The 17,452-nt window shown below is 40.0% G+C and overlaps 1 protein-coding gene across 2 annotated transcripts; it reads right to left on the minus strand.

Moving 5' to 3' along the window:
- Nucleotides 1–256: 256 nt before the first annotated feature.
- On the minus strand, nt 257–16,695 carry ACTBL2 (actin, beta-like 2). Of its 2 annotated transcripts, XM_424279.8 has the most exons (9): nt 16,656–16,695; nt 13,521–13,665; nt 11,876–12,004; nt 7,539–7,649; nt 5,252–5,336; nt 3,907–4,068; nt 3,154–3,345; nt 2,051–2,232; nt 257–1,218 (listed from the first exon to the last, which is right to left on the minus strand). In XM_424279.8, exons 2-9 carry the CDS (start codon nt 13,647–13,649, stop codon nt 1,075–1,077), a joined length of 1,134 nt encoding a protein of 377 aa, XP_424279.1. In that variant the 5' UTR covers nt 13,650–13,665; nt 16,656–16,695; the 3' UTR covers nt 257–1,074. The 2 variants fall into 2 exon arrangements, with proteins under 2 accessions (XP_424279.1, XP_046798355.1); XM_046942399.1 differs by having other exon boundaries at nt 13,521–16,695.
- Nucleotides 16,696–17,452: the final 757 nt, after the last annotated feature.

Consider the following 17,452-nt stretch of genomic DNA (forward strand, 5'->3'; position numbering starts at 1 on the left):
AAACAGTAAAACATGATCTCCATAACTTGCTTTAATCATCATATAAAGCATTATGAACATTTCTCATCCATGAAGACGTAAAGTTTTAGTGGAAATTGTGAAACAATTCTGTTTTCATTTAAAAATTATTTGACTAGAAAACTCAGAGGAAGCGAAACAATTTTCATAATGAAATTAAATTAACTCAGTAATTGTAATTTTATGTATAACAGATAAAGTAGACTCTATGAAATTAATGTATGCCACCATCAGTCTCACGTGGATAATTACACTTTTATTGATCCATTAAACCCAAAATATTTTAATAACGTATTTAAAAGGTTATTTACTCAGTAACCATTAGCTTAGCACAGCACAGATACAGATGAAGTAAATGAAGTATCATTTGGCTGCCTGATAAGAGATGAATAAAACAGTATGAGAACTAAGCCTGTTTCACGTGTGTGCAAATGTCACTGTAGCTTGTTGAAACGCACTGCTGTTGGTGAGTGGTGGTCACAGGGAGACAAAGGACTCCTGCCAAACAATTTCAGCAGACAAAGGAAAGACATCCATATGAGCACTACCAAAAGACCGTGTGCACAGTAGTTCCCACATAAATCTACTGTATCCTCAGTAAAATTAATCCCCTTAGAAAAATCCTGTCTGCCACTGAACTGCACAAAATAAGCCACATATGGTACCCAAATCTTTCATTACATGCGAGTTTGAAAGAATCCCATACTATTTGCGTCCTTCCAACTTACCCCCAGTTAGCAGAGACTAACATACAGCTGTAAGGTACACCTCCTCCACATATGGTAGTTAGATCCTTACAAAGTGGGGAGGGGAAGGTGTCTACAAACTGTGTACTATAATTGCTATTATTAATCTTGAAAAACATCCATCACTGAAACGTTAGCCTTGTTTGAGCATTAAAAGCTTAGAAGTAATGTACTAATTCATATGACATCCACACAGTACGCTTTATTGCAAGTAGAGAAAGCCAAACCAGGATTCACTCAGAGTGAAGAGCAGCAGGTAAGGTGTAGAGAAACAGCGCTACTTATCACGGGCAGTACCCAATGAAAGTATTCAAAAGCACTTGCGATGGACAATAGAGGGCCCAGATTCCTCGTATTCATCCTTACTAATCCACATTTGCTGAAAAGTGGAGAGGGATGCCAATATTGAACCCCCAATCCAGACAGAGTATTTACGTTCTGGTGGTGCAATCATCTAGAAGAGAAGTGTGATCTGTCGTAAATAAAGTGGCAAGTGGATAACGCAGTAACATCTCTTTGGATGAAATAACTAGGTGAAAGGCACTGTACCAATGCAATTCTAACTAAATAAGCCATCTGAGAGGTAGAAAAGCTGACAAGCTTTCTGCCTTCCAACTCTAGTCAATAGAGATTACCATCAGCGGATGAATAAGTGGCAGCCCAGAAAACATCTACCAAAACTTTACAAATGAGAAAGAATTTCAGATTTAAGAGATTAATATGATTTGACCATAAATGAACACTTTCACAGAATGGTCCAAGGGTTGTTTGTTTAAGGGTTAAAGTAGCTCTAAATAAAGCAAACAAATCCTTCAGACACACCAGCCTTGTATCCCTAGCTAGATGCTGGACAAAGGGCTGCCTCTTCCCCATTTAGCCAGTGCTAAAGTGCATTAGCTTTTCTATGCTTTAACTACTTAACTGAATTTCAAATTTATGGTGAACAGTTAGCCTGTTACTAAAATTTCTTTCATTCTTTCCACTACTAATGGCTTTCACTGATAAGCTAAACTTTGAAGTCTATGATACTCTGAGTAACTTCTCAGCTTGCTCATCTACCCATTGGTATTTTCATCTCTTTCCTCTATAGGTTCATCCCTCTCTCTCAAACTCCTCTTTCAATCCTGCTTTAGCTGGTGTAAGGAACAGAGGAATAAGGCCACCTGTCCATACCCTCCTACCATAAGGACTCCTGATGCAAGACCTGAGCATTCAATTACAGACATTTTAGATGTACTTATAGGACATAATTTTTCAACAAAAGAAGGGTAAGCATTAAAAATTACCTTAATCTTCATGGTACTTGGAGCCAAAGCTGTGATCTCTTTCTGCATACGGTCACCAATACCAGGATACATTGTGGTTCCTCCAGAGAGTACATTGTTGGCATATAGATCCTTACGGATGTCAATATCACATTTCATAATGCTGTTGTACGTAGTTTCATGGATACCTGCAGACTCCATCCCTGTGTGGAAAAAAGTTTTCACTGTGTTATTTCTTTTTGTCCCCTTCCTTTTATTATTGTTAAACTGGAAAATAAAAGGAAAGCTCACTAGTCCAAGCTTATTTCCCTCACCTACCTCCCTTAACAAGACTCTAGAAGCTATGGAATGCTTAGGATAGGAAGGGGATTCAGGAAACCCTGAGTCCCATAGCCCCATTTCTGACAATAACCATCCTTTAGCACCAACAGTGATACTTACTACTCTTCTGGTAAACAAATTCCTCTATCAAAGGGAATTTCTGTAAATCTCACTCCTGCTGCTGTTCAGATGCAGAACTTGGAGCTACATTAATGCTTGGATAGTTTGATTTTCACATAGAAGCGTGGCTAGCTTTCCTGCTCAGTACAGTGGAAATAGTGCCAAAGTGCCTACAGCCATTTTGCTGAGTCCTCATGAGTGCAGTCTGAGAGGGAAGTGGGAAATTTGTGAGAGCAGTATGAGTTACCTCATAAAGCGCCATCATCTACTGAGAGAATGGGAATTTTAACACTACAGATAAAACTACTGGAAATCAAAGTTTGATTTTATTTAAGATCAACTCAGAGATTAATATAAGAAAATGATAAACAGAAGCAGCATCTGGATTAAAAACATTATCAGTGCTATGCGATTATAGATCAGTCAAGACAAAGTGCAGTGATCATCTTAAAACTTCTTCTGCATTCATAAAAGTTTGAAACTGCCTCAGAATTCCCATACTCTAAATGAACAGAGATCTGTCTGAAGCAACTTCTAAAGAACAAAATAAGCCAATAGAAGCTGCACGTTTCTAATGACATTTGAGGACAAACATCTTAGATCCTACAGCTGTGAAACTTTCCTACACTTTCTCATGCTTTTTATATTCTGCTAAACCCCTAGAAAGAAAAGTCCTGTCTCACCTATAAAGGACGGCTGGAAGAGAGTTTCTGGGCATCGGAATCTTTCATTTCCAATCGTGATGACTTGTCCATCAGGAAGCTCATAGCTCTTTTCAAGGGAGGAGGAGGAAGCAGCAGTTGCCATTTCATTTTCAAAATCTAAAGCCACATAACAAAGCTTCTCCTTTACATCCCTCACAATCTCCCGTTCCGCTGCAGAGTCAATACGTTTTTATCAACATACAGTGCAACAGATTGAACACAGACATTCTCATGCACAGTTCCTTAGGCCCACGGTGTCCATACAGTCCATTGGACTTGATCTCTCTGCCATCTTAACTAAATTACTTCCTATTTGCATAACCAAATTTCTCTCATCTGCTGATAAAGATGTGTTGTGTTACCAAATACTGTAGAGATCAATTTTTATATTTTATGTGCCAAAACTTTGATCAAATCTCCAGACGTTCATCTATTACCAGCTACTAATTTTGTTCCTTTTTCTGTGGAACAGATATGATCTATTCTGACAACCAGTTATATTTCTCAATGACACAGGATTTCCTATCAAAGCAGTAACTATGTCCTTGAGCTCAATAGACATGCTGCAAGACACAGCCAGAAGAACTCCATTAGCTAAGCTAGATAAATGGTTTCTGATGCATATTACATCAAAATATACATATATGTATATTGCGTATATATACATACAGCATAGTAACACAACTACCAGAACAAATATAAGCAAAGTGCATGCAAAATAAAGCTCATTACCAGTGGTGACAAAAGAATAGCCTCTCTCTGTAAGGATCTTCATGAGATAGTCAGTCAGATCTCTCCCTGCAAGGTCCAGCCTCATAATAGCATGGGGCAAGGCATAGCCCTCATAGATAGGTACATTGTGCGTGACACCATCCCCAGAATCCAAAACTATCCCTGAAAAGAGAAAGAAAAGGAGAAGCTGAATATTTTCCACTGATACAGAGTCTCTACATTCTTCATATTCTAAAATGAAATGTGCAGCAACAAATAAAGATGCTCACCCAATTGCTGCTGTCATTTTTATAACTAAAGAGCTCACATGTGAGATGAAATTGTTAGCTCAAACTAAGCAACCGTGTCTGGGAAGAGACATGCAACATTCAGCAACTTGATGGTATTGTTCTTACTGAACAGATGCTAGCAATAATGATCATGTACGGAGTCTTTCATTTCAGAAGACTGCTAGCGCTTCACAGACACGAAACAGTATATAAACTGCACATAAAAATCTGTCTGCCATTAAAATAAATCATTCCATGAGGGAAAAATGTAACAATGGTTTATCTGTCTGCAGATGAGTCAATTTCCTACTCAAGAATGGGAGCGTATATTTTCCACCCAAAATGAACAAAGCTTTTCTGATATCAGACGCATATAAACAGTCAAGTCTTAGACATGAAACGAGTATTTATAACAGGTTGTAATTGCTGTAGGCTGGTGATATTTTTATATAGAATTATACCATGGCATCAGGCTACATAAACAGATGTACTTTAATTTTTTTCAAAGTATGTTAAGACTAAAAGGATACTAAAATGTAATTTATTATCTTGATTTTTAATCAGATTCTAAACGGCAGTAAGAATAGAACTACATGCTAATTCTGGAGCAGACATGCTAATTAATAGCAGACATCAGGTTTGTTGATAAACATTTAATACTTAAATGAAATATTTTTAATTCAACCACTGAACATATCTTGTATGGGGAACGGAGCTTGACCGTAGAGATAGGTATGAAGTAAGAAGGAAATGGCAGGTATGGAACAGCCCAGATAAGATACAGACTATTCTCCATGCTGTGCAATTAAGGGCAGTATCAAGTTGTACCATCCACCTGTTCACGTTGTTGAGCAGTAGTGACTTGATCATTTTAAGCAGAATGACATGAGGCCTATGCCCACACCTGCCACAAAGAGCAGAAAAACCAAGAAGCACTTGCATGGCACAGTGGAAGGTGTATTCTTTCCATATAGGTACTGATTCTTCTTAATAAACAGCTGGCATGCCGCAGCAAAGGAGTGTGTGCATGCACAAGTGAAGGACAGGTGGACAACACGACACCCAGACAGACTCACCAGTGGTTCTTCCAGAGGCATACAGAGACAGCACTGCCTGAATTGCTACATACATGGCTGGCACATTGAATGTCTCAAACATAATCTGTAATTAACAATTCACAAACCTTTAGCAGCTACACTTAAAAGTATCTGAAGAGACAGCAGAACAACTCTTCTTGATGAGGCGCTGGAATAGGTTGCCCAGAGATGCTGTGAGTGCCCACTCCCTGGAGGTACTTAAGGCCAGGTTGGATGGAGCCTTGGGCAGCGTAATCTAGTACTTGATATAGCAGTTGACAACCCTGCCTGTGGCAAGGGTTGGAACTCGATGATCCTTGAGGTCCCTTCCAATCCAAGCCTATGATTCTATGACTTTTCCTATTTTTAAGATATCTGTGGCTCTTCTATGAATACCATGCCACATTTTCTTCAGGAATTCATAAAAGATATCCACTGACTTCAGTGATTTTTAAGGACCCTCGGATTAGGTCAGGTTGCCATTGATAATATTCATTGAAGGCAATGACTCTGGGTAACTCCTTCACCCCACTGCAACAATGCAGCAATCTGAAGTATTTATATGTAAGTTAAAAATTCACAAAACCACAGCTGGAAAAAAAAGGAAGACCCGACCATTCCTGGCACAGCTTTTGTTCTGTCTCAGGAATTCCTCTGCTAGAGTGTTCAGATTCCACTGGCAAACATATCTAGTGAAATAAGAACTTCAGGATTCTCTTGGTGTATAGCTAAAACTTCACCTGGTCTGGCTTAAGTCTATGTCATCTCACTGTCTCCAGCAAACACTGTTTTCTCTTTATGGTGACCTTGGATATCAGAAGGTTCTTTACCAGAAGGCAGTGGGCATAGAAAAACCTCCCCCTCAAGCTGTTGGAGTTCAAGGAGCATCTGTTCTCATAGAGTCTGATTTTTGGGTGGTCCAGTTGGACTCAATGAAACTTATGGGTCCTTTCCAACTTATGACATTCAATGTTCTCTCACCTTGTCCCCCATCTTCTCTACCCTAAAAAGCCTGAACTCTTTTCACTTCCTATGTCAGATACTCTATGTTTTTATCAGAGCAGATGGAATATCTTTTGTTTCTGGCTGGAGCTCTTCTGAGTAAAAACATTAAGGGCTCACGGGGAAGTAGTGTAGTATGGACAGCCATGTAGCATTTATTCTTTCTTAAACTAATGCCACCTACCCCACACAATGCCACTCCATCATTAATGGTACTACTATGACCACATCTCACCATTCCACCTTGGAGAATGGCAGAGCCAGCAGAATCAGAGAGTTACATATAAACTTTGGATTTCATAAGCTAATGCCTTTGTCAGTACAGTATACTTTAATGAAAAGTATGCCAATAATTAAAGAATATTGTAATTAGATATTTCATAGTTAATTGATGCAATGAATTTAATACATTAAGTAATAAACCGTAAGCCTCTAAACAGGATTTATCATTGCAGCATAATGACAAAGAAACAGTCCCAGACACGTCTACTGTATAAACCACATTTTCTGGTTGCCATAAACTGGGTTTTTCTTACATTTTGTTGCTGTGTATTTTCTCCCAGTAACGTGTTCTGTCAACCTCACTACTTAATTAGTATATTTACACTGTTGCTGAATGGATGCATAATCTTTCTATTAAATATATGCCAAACGTGTGCACAAAGGGAAGCTCAGAGCTACATTTGATTTTCCCATGTGATTTTACTTCCTTATCTGTATTTAAATCACATTTACTTCTAGTTACATCACTAGTCAAATCTCCAACGTGGACTTCTGGCCAGAAGGCTGTTCTAAAGCGTACAAACTTTGGAGGTCTACTTTTGGTTCTGAGACAAGCTGGTTAAATCAATCTGGGCATATCAATCTGCAAAAAATGTTCAGCAAAGCAAAGCATTATTTCAGTTCAAATACTCCTAGGCAATCCATTTTCCCAAGCTAGAATAGAGACTCAAGTTTTAGAACAGTTTTCCCCAATCCTTTGTGCTCAGAGATGCTAATTGCTAACCCTAAGCGATTATCTTCCATATTAAGAAAGCCAAACATCGAGGATTCTTACACCGTGGCTTCCTACATGGTTTCCATGCAGAAATGATCTGCAGTGCAGCATTTCCCAGGGGAGTGGTGGAGTCACCATCCCTGGAGGTGTTCAAGACAAGACTAGATGTCACATTGAGTGACATGGTCTAGAGAAGTGGCAGGCATGGTTTGACAGCCCGACTGGGTGGTCATAGTTGTCTTTCCAGCCTTACCAACTTCATGATTCCCACCTGGTGGCCCACCATACCTGAGTCATTTTTTCGCGGTTGGCCTTGGGGTTCAATGGGGCCTCAGTCAGCAGCACAGGATGCTCCTCCGGTGCAATGCGGAGCTCATTGTAGAAAGAATGATGCCAAATCTAAAATGAAAATCACTTCAGAAACGTGGTCAGGAAATTATTCCTTCTGTCCACATAACACTATGCAGGAAGCTTTTCAAATACAGTCCTAATAAATTTTCTATAGACACATTAAAATAGAGAAAAAGCATGCAAGAGTAAAGCTGCCAAATGCCGCTCTGTTTTATTAACCAAAACCACTGGGTTTTTACCATATTGAACAACAGAATATGACCTACACAAGGGAGCCTTGCCAGCTAGGATTCCCCACACAGATGATGGATCATCCTCTCTAAATGGGAGCACTGCTGCATTTCCAGCCCCAGTGCTCTGACGCTGGAGCTGAGCCGAGCACTGAACTGCCAGTTCTGGAGAGATTTCTCCACTTCAAGCTGTGTGGAGGCTGAGATCCAGTTGTAAGCCATTGCCAAGACAGTCTGTATAAATCTAATTATTTCCGCAGAAATGAGAAGTTGTTTTTGCCACAGCTATTTCATCCTGTAAGCCCTGAATCAAACTGTCACCTATTCTAAGTAACTGCATTTCTCAGTTTCTGTGAATCATTGTAGTGTTGTTCACTGTGGGAGGTGCTACCTGTACCAACAGTACTGGCTTTGATTGCTCTCCTGACCCCTCAGGACCCTTTTTGTCTGAGTATTGGCTATGAGGAGCTCAAGGAATTATTTTCTTGATGTCAGCTTAAAGAGAAATTATTTTGTATCGTGATGAAATAGAATTACATGAGAAGATGAAAAAACTTTCTTCCACTTTTTTTCTCCTCCATCTTTTTAATTATATTCCAGCTTTGCCCAACCTAATGAACTTATTTCTGAGCACAAAGCATCAGCCTCATGGGCAAGTTTACTTGATTAACCTCTTAGAAAGAAGTATTATTAGGCTCCAAAATGGGCTTAAGCAGGAAAACAAGATATTATCTAAATCTGAAGCACCAACAAAATCATCAGCTGCCCAGCACTAGAATTATTTATTAAGAAAATTATTAGCCCTTAGAAAAAAGACTCATTCCTGCTCAGTCACTTAAGTATAAATCCAGATGTTTCCAGAACTGGGATTTGGGGTGCAGGCCATTTCCACCTGAAGGTTGTAGCAATTGGACAGATTGTTACAATTGGAAAGGCATTACAACAGAGGTGTGATGACAAAAGGACTGGCATGAGAGAAAGGTGCTATAAAAGAAGGGAAGATTGCTCACCTGTATCAGAAGATTCCAGGTTTGCAGGGGAAAGCTTCACCAAGGAGGGATCTCCAACGAGAGACCCTTCCCCATTGGCAATCAGCCCTTAATTGAGGTCTAGGAGAGGTGCAGCCAGGCTCCACCCCTTCTGATCACAGCTGAATTGCCTTCACCTGTGCTCCCAGGGCTGACCGGGTCCTTTCCCCAGGTGCTCAATCAGTGGTTCAGGCCGTGACTCAACAGTTACCATACAAAAGTTTAGAAAACAAAGGCAGGAAAATGTTGAACAAAACAAAGTAATAAGTAAAAGGAAAATAAAGGACAATTTTTGTCATATATAAGGAGAAGACCACAACTTCAGATAGGAAAGAAGAAGGAGAGGAGTTGTACATAATTAACAAAACACTGAGGATTGCAGCAGTACGAGTAAAGGTGGACCCTGCTGAAACCTCTGGCATTTTGCAGGTTTTTCCTCCAAACCAGGTGGGAGTAGGTGCTGCACAGACCATTAGCTTTGATCTAATGATCACAATAATGGATAATGATATTCCACAAGAAATGAGAATAGGCCTATGTTAATTTAAACAGGTGACAGGAATCAAATGCAAACAGCAGGCAGAACAGCTAAGAGAAATTACCGATTATTTCAACACTTAAACATTTACATAGCCATCAGGGCCAGAAATCTCCCCATTCTAACGCTTCCCCTCCCATACGCTGCCAGCTCGGTAGCTGCGAACAAATTAACGGTGATGTACAAAGCCCTGTGCTATTATCCAGTGGAAAACAGAGCAGTCCCAATTTGAATATTGTGAACTGAAGCACACCAGAAGAAGAATGCTTCGCTTCATTGCCTACATGTTCTGTTCCTGATTCACACAGATGCCTGGGCGGCCTGCAGCATCCCCACCCGCGCTCCCCCTCACACACACGCTCATCCTTACTCATTCACTCAGCCCAGTCTTTAGGTGACCTCCTCTTATTGTCATGCATGCACGGCTGGGCACTACACTGTTATGCCTTTGTTCCATTTTTTGGCACATTCCCCAGCAATTTCCCCATTTCTTCTATGGTGTGGCGTTTTTCAGCACTGTTATTTCCAAGCATGCCAAAGAAATTTGTGGTTTGGATCAGAACTGCGCAATATGTTTTGGGAAATCCCAGGGAAAACACACAAAACCTATTTCTTTAATGTCCAAACTTTGGAAATAATGCATTTCAGAGTGTCCTTCAAGCCAGAAGAGCATGTACATGTCTGTGTATGCATACACGTGTTGTACAGAACTTAGATGGAAGATTTCCATGTGATCATACGGCTGACTGAATTGGGGAGGATCCTAATAATAAATACTTTCTTTTTTTAATTTATTTGCAACAATCATAAATGTTAGCAATGTGATTCTCATCTCTCCCTTACCACTGCCTTTCTCTCGTGGTTCTTTTTCACTATTTGTTGCTCATCTATGTGAAAACTGTCTCTACTTTCTGTCCCCCTCTTTAGTCTGAGCACAACTCTGTCTGGGGGCGTCTCTTCCAGCTATGGCATCTTGGGTGTTGTATGACATAAGAAAGTGAGTTTGAGCTCGGGAACCACTCTCACTACAAGAACCCATGCATTGTCCTGTCATTATTTGAATTACAGCACTGCCTGAACCTCCCCAACAGAATATCCTTGGAAAACCACTCCCCCTAACAGAGGTCAGTCTAGCCATTGGGCTACACTGCACCACTACACCATGAGACAGTAAAGCACATGCCAATTTTTTACCATCTCCAGTTTCCTTTCTTGACTGCATTTTAGGTAGCCTGCTCCAGCATCGAGCATTACCCAGAAAGCAAACACCGGTACGTGCTCTACACAGGACAGTTTTGGTTGCAGAGACAAATCACTGAGAGCGAGTGAACTTCTTCACTCAGCGCAGAGAGCAGGAAAATTATCAGGAAGAACAATATAATGGGAATTATATTCCCATCTATTCTACACCACAGAAATGAGCAAGGTACCTTCCCAGGAAGCAGTGAAACAATGAAATGCAAATACTATGCTTCCACCTAGAGGAGTAGGTGGGCAATTCGCATCCAGACGTGAAGTTGGGAACTCCCATTACTTCTGTGTTAACTTTGGTCTGTTCACCTGGCACACCCCGCACTACCAGTGTGGGTTTGTGGCTGTGACACCACAGCTGAATTATATGAGAACACACAGCTGAGTTGTTGCCCTGCCCTTAAACAGGCACAGAGTACTCCCACAGGCTCAGGTGCTCCCTGCAAAGACCGGGATGCATGCAATATGAGAAGGACTTTGCACAGTATGAGTGCCCTCTGCAGAGCCCATCAACAGCATACTGCAGTGCTGTGCCTGCCCCTGGGCACCCTACAGCACCTTTCTGCTGCCCAAATGCCAGGAATGCATTGTCTGGCAGGGAATACAACAGCTTCATCACCACACAGGCATTAAAGCTCACTCGAATCAGCAATGGGAAAACGCGCTCCAGGGAAAAAGCCCCTGCTTAGAGAGTTGGTTCAGGGATGGGAAACACAAATCTGGTCTTCAATTAGCAGTGAGTGCATTCTGTGCAATACAAAATGTGGGCATCATCGATGGCCCATTCATGTAGGCAAGTGTCAAGGACGGAAAATCATCCCACCGCCTCAGAGGTTTCAATCCCAACTGAAGTAACCTTCCTTCATGTTTCTGTTACACCTCTGATGAACTGCAACCTGGGTGTCTCTAACTTTAGCCAATTCCAATCACGACATACCAAGTTCTGTCTCAGTTTGAACTTCAGGTCTGAAAAATATGTATAAAGTACTTGTCTAACATACCACAGATACCTGAAGAAAAACATTTACTTTTAAAAATGTCTCCAGCAGTGCCAAGGCCTGATAAACACTGGACTCCTGTACTGGCACACTGCACCATCCTTTCACTTGTACTGAGATTTCTTCAAGGATTCCTTCAAGGACTTCCTTTGGTTTGCAAGAAAGATAATGGCAAATCCTATGCCTTTGATGATGTTTTAAGAAAATTACATTACAAGTAAACACCCACCTTTTCCATGTCGTCCCAATTGGTGATGATTCCATGCTCAATGGGATACTTCAGCGTCAGGATCCCTCTTTTGCTTTGCGCTTCATCCCCTACATAGCTGTCTTTTTGGCCCATTCCAACCATAACACCCTGCAAAGTGTATTGTTCTGCTATTAGCGTGGCGTATCTCGCACAGTAAAAAGAATATTGTTTCACATGAGGTTTAGACACTGTACTCGCTACTGCTACAGTTGGTCCACAACATACTTCACAAAGCCAAACTAAAATGTGAATTTATTGGTAACCACTGACCACCATAACAACTACCTCAATAAAGCCCCCAGGAAGCCCAGCACAGCTTCAGAAATGAAGCTGGGGTTCTTGCACTGCACACATTGAATGCATGTGGAGAAGCAACGTCTAGGAGGGCATCAGTAAACCCACGGTATCTCCAGGACAGTTGGGTCCTTCAACATTGCAAAGAAATACTTGAAATGAATTGCAGGTGAGAAAGAGAGAACCTGGTTTTGACTCTGAAGATTTACTTCATCTATTTGCTTGCCCTCTGTGTCTAAGCAGTTCCACTACTGCCTTTCAGTGATGAGATTGCTCCTTGCCAGAAGAGCAGATTACAATGCAGGTAAAGTGACAAACATTCAGCTTTGAAAATCTACATTAATTAATGCTCTTTTGTGAAATATATAAAAGAGATTTTGTAAAAGAAAACTAACATTTGAACAATAGTTTTATTAATTTCATCACGCATCAGGAAGTCTATCATTCTTTCTCTAAATATAACAAGACATTGGGTACAATATTATTCAGCAAGTAGTAAAAAAAAAAAAGATTTAATTTTGTCATAGATAATAATGCAGTCATTGAAATGTTTCACTGTGCAAAATGACACGCCAGCTCCAATCACGATTAAAAGCCAGTGAACAATTCTAGAGGTTAAAGAATGGACATGCTTTCAACAACTGACATTTAAACTTCAATAACTCGTAGAGGTGTTCAAAACACATTCATTAACAAGCTTAATATTTTATGCCTGTCTAAACAGGCTTATTCAACGTGGCAAAAGAACACAGAGAACTTCAGGGAAGGGGTTACACACCCCAGAAAATTAAAATCTGACTCAGATAAGAACAAAATCAATGAAAACTGGCAACTTCTAATTCTAAAGGAGCTGTTAGAAAACTAATTAAGCAAACAAGATTTTTTTTCAAGCTCAAGAAAAATCACATTCATCCTTTCTAGTCCTGCTGGAGTTGATTAAGTGATGCGCTAAAGATCTTTTCAGATATTTGATGGACCCTGCTGTTGTTTAATGGAACAATAAAAGGACCTTACCACTATTATTCATTTGGTTTCTTGTGTTAGCAGTGTTCTGCCTTTTATATTTGTATTGATACAGCAGCTTTTGTGGGTTTTCCTCACATAAGACAACGCCACATCATTAAAACATTCATGTTCTTCTACAGTCAACATTTTATAATACCTTTTCCAAAGGATTTGGAAGCTCATAGTATGAAAGATATGCAGCTCAACTACCTGGTTCTTAACAAGCTCAATTCCCACAAACACAAATGGGAGATGTGCCCAAATAATCCTTTATCACTGCCACAAGTCTCACAAACACGAGCAGGCAGCTTTGGTACCAACAGACCTGATGTCGAGGGCGTCCAACGATGGATGGAAACACAGCTCTTGGAGCATCATCTCCTGCAAACCCAGCTTTGCAAAGCCCAGACCCATTGTCACAAACAAGGGCAGTGGTTTCATCATCATCACACATAGTGCCTCAGTTTGGGCTGTAAAACAGTAATTTGAAAGAGTTTGGGAGAGCAGATGGATGGGAATGGGACAGAAACAATTCTCCATCTTTAAGATTGCATACTGCTGTAAAGAAAAGTTATTTTAGAAAATAACAAAACTAAATACCAAAGTCAATGCTAAAGCCTCAGTTCTGGAAAACACACTAAGTATCCAGATAAATTTCAGCTTGAATGAATTTTAGTGAACCAAGTTAGCAAGGACATTCAGCCTCCATTTCCAGAAGGGAAATCTCCAATATCCCTGTGATACTCTATTAACTGACTTGGTGATCACAGGAAGGGTTCAGCTAATGGATACACATTCAGCAACACGTGGACTTCAGCAAGCATAACTCCATCTCTTCCAGTGCTGAATTATCTTCTAGAAATCACATTTGTTAAAAATGAATTAACCATTCGCACCCACCAGTTATAACATCAGTTTTTAAGTGGTAAATAAGAACTCCTGAACATTAAAATTTCAAACACTGCTTTTGTTCCCTAATGGCGTTTTTAATTTTGCCTTTTTCCTCAGAGGGCCACCATCAACTTGAAGAAACAACTGAAAATAACCACCACAGAAACTTTCAGGAAAGTGTTGGCTGTGTTTTTAAATGGCAGCTACTCTGTAATGTTAAGTGCTGGCTAGAGGACCTGTTCCATACTTGTAATGGTAAATATCTTATCAAAGCAGCTATTCTGGGACACAGAACAAGCTGTGGTTGGCACAGCTGGCCAAAAATCAACAAAACTGCAGCAGTTGGCCAACACATCAGACAAAGTCCTGAACTCACTGAAATCCATGGCAGAACTCCCACTGAGGGAGGAATTTCCCCAAGACTTCTCTTTCAGACTCCTTGTTTATTTTTAGGGCTGTAAGACCGCCTCTTCAGGCAGTCAAGAGAGAAGTATTCACTTCTCCTTTTCTGGCAACTTCACTCAGTGAGGAAGAGAACTTTAAGAACAAGAAAGGAATGAACAAGAAAACACAACTTATCCCACTAACTCTTCAAACAAGTATGCAACTCTTGATGGCATTTCAGTTCCATATAAGCAAGTGCCATGCATAGGGGCAGCCGTTAGCAGTGGCTGAGCAGATGAGAACATTCGTATTTATCCTGGAACCAACTTGGGCTACCTGATCTGTGGGGCTTAGAACAGCCTCATGCTCTTCAGAGGGCCACTGCAATAATACTGAAGTCCTCGGATATTTAAAAACAAGGTTTTCCCAAAACAGATAGGATACTCTGCCCCTTCTGCATCAAAAAAATGATGAAGTTCCTGGTGTTCACTCCTTCGCCGTGGGCTTTATGGAGTAAGACCACAACATATGATTGATCAGAACACTGCCAGATGAAATGGAAGCATAATTTGCATACATGATAATGCAGTATTATAAAATAATAATAATCTCTGTAATTCATGTTGATACGCATGTGACTGGAAGATTCCTTTGCTCATAAAGAAGCTGAATATTACTAGCACATATGTTTGCTAATAGCTTTAATTTAGGAAGGTTTAAACATTAGTTCCAGCAGGTGGTATTTGTGAATCTTCATCCACACTGCCACAAGCCATTACTTACTTCCAAAACCCTCACGAAAAGCCTTTGAGAATGCAATAAACTAACCATCTTCCAGCATTATCCAGGTTTACAGAACTGTATCCAGACTTCGATTCCATCCATGTGGAAACTTCAGTTCCTAAATACAAGAACTACATCAGATGAAATGCTGCCATTTCAAAAAAGGGAAATTAGAAGTATAGAGATTCTTCACAGCTGATAGTTCAGCATTGATCATTGGTTCCAAAGGCTGGATACAATGAAGATGCTTAGTCCCATGGAGTTTTGGGACATTATGGAAATAATATTCCCATTCACTCTCACGCACAGCATTTTATGTGCAACTGTGAATGGAAAAATAATGTCAGTTACAACCATTCCCAGAGAAACAAAATTCACAGTGAAACCTCAGTTCATCTTTACAAGCTAGACTTCAGAGTGCCAGCAGTTATTCAGTCGGTACTTTTATTCAATACTGGTTAGATTCCAGACAAGTCACTGAAACGTATTAATAAAATCAATGGCTGAATTTGTTCATTTCATGCTTAAAAAAAAAAAAAAATAGTAATGACCTTGCTATGCTTATCATTACTTAGTCATAAGGTAATTGTTAGAGTACTACTTAAAAACCTTCAATGATGGTCATGTTATTGCTTTGCAGCTGCTGGATTTATGTTTAATAAACAGAAAACTTCATATTTGTTTCTATTGGTTTCTGCATAACGCTTGATGTCCAGAGAACACTATTAAAGTTCTAAATTGTATAGCATGTTCTGCATTTTGTATGCATATTCAGCACTTGCCAAATAAAAGTTCTTATAGTCTATGCTGTTCTAGAATTGACAAAGGACAGATGCCTGAACCATCTAATTCCCACAAACTCTTGAGCCTCCATGTCTTGTGAATGCCTTCCCTACATCTATCCTTCCCTGCCCCTCAGTGAGTTGACTAAGTGTAGGTAACACTGAAATTAATACAGCCATCCATTCTCAAGACAGCACTCCTTTTGTAAAATACAAAGCGTTTAGTCCTTTAGTACAAAATGTTGTGAGAAAACTAAATGTGATGGAATACGTTCACCTTGTGCTTCATCCTGGTTTGTGTCACAGCTGCTCATAACTATCTATTCAGTTTGCACATACAGATTCCTCTAGGCTTCAGACAATGTTCAACTGTACATCACTAATCTTTCCAGTGATGAGAGACATCTACATCTCCTTATAATCATGCAGTCAAACCTGAACTGCCTTACACTAGGAGTCCTTTTGGAATTCCTTCAATGGCTGAGGCAAAGCAGTATCCAGGAGCACATTTTAGAAATAAGCAAGTGTACACATACCCCTTTAGAAGATCTCAAACCAAGTGAAAAGAAGTGTTAAAATCATCAGCTATTAAACAGGTGAAACTCTCAGGGAGTACTTACCTGGGAAACAGTGACGGTCTGTAACAGCACCTTTGTAAATGAAGTGATCTCACCTTCCATCACATTTATAACAGCTTCAGGAATGGAGTTCACAGAATATCTACATGAGTCAAGCCATTTTTGGAAACCTTTTTTTTCAGTTTGTGCTTATCGCTGTGACAGCACAAAGGCCTAGATAAATTAGGGCAGGATTTCCATTACCTCTGAATCCCCTCCCACTTGCTAACTTGCTATGCCTTGTGAGAAAGCATTTTTGGTTTTCATTAAACCTCTCCGAAGCCAAAAGCCCTCACACCAGATGAGCAAGACAGGAAGGTTTTGTGGTCCAGCGTTGTCACTGGAAACCATTCTACTTCTTTATAACACCAATACCTAAGAATAGCTCGTTATCATTCTTGTTAGCAGCCATCCTGAAGCAGGAGAAGTCTTACCATGTACAGTTCTCACGTTTCAACTGTACTTGATGTTTGTTTGTGTGGCGCAAAGACTGAAAATAGCTGACTTATCTCAGAATTTCAGTGACACTGTGGCTTAAAACAGGGACTGAATCAGCAATAAGCCATTCAGAAGAGATGAGCTGTAACTATTTCACAAAAAAGATTTCAACTATATCAGAATATACTGGATTAATATAGGAATCCAGACCATCAGTAGACTATGAAATATTACAGAATCATCACAAGAAGAAAGTTTCTAGGCTTTACCTTAGTTACCTAGACAATTAAGGCCAGTGATACTTCCCATTCCACATCACAAAAGCAAACAATGCAGAACTTCAGATATAATTCAGTAAATGT

The sequence above is a fragment of the Gallus gallus genome, chromosome 5 (genome assembly GCF_016699485.2).
Source record: "Gallus gallus isolate bGalGal1 chromosome 5, bGalGal1.mat.broiler.GRCg7b, whole genome shotgun sequence".
Lineage (NCBI taxonomy): Eukaryota > Metazoa > Chordata > Aves > Galliformes > Phasianidae > Gallus > Gallus gallus.

Coding starts and splice junctions, on each gene's coding strand:
- ACTBL2 (XM_424279.8), bottom strand. CDS start 13,649: ATGTGTGATGATGATGAAACCACTGCCCTTGTTTGTGACAATGGGTCT. Junction 12,005..13,520: donor TTGGACGCCCTCGACATCAG/GTCTGTTGGTAC, acceptor TACACTTTGCAG/GGTGTTATGGTTGGAATGGG. Junction 4,069..5,251: donor TGCCTCTGGAAGAACCACTG/GTGAGTCTGTCT, acceptor TTCTCTTTTCAG/GGATAGTTTTGGATTCTGGG.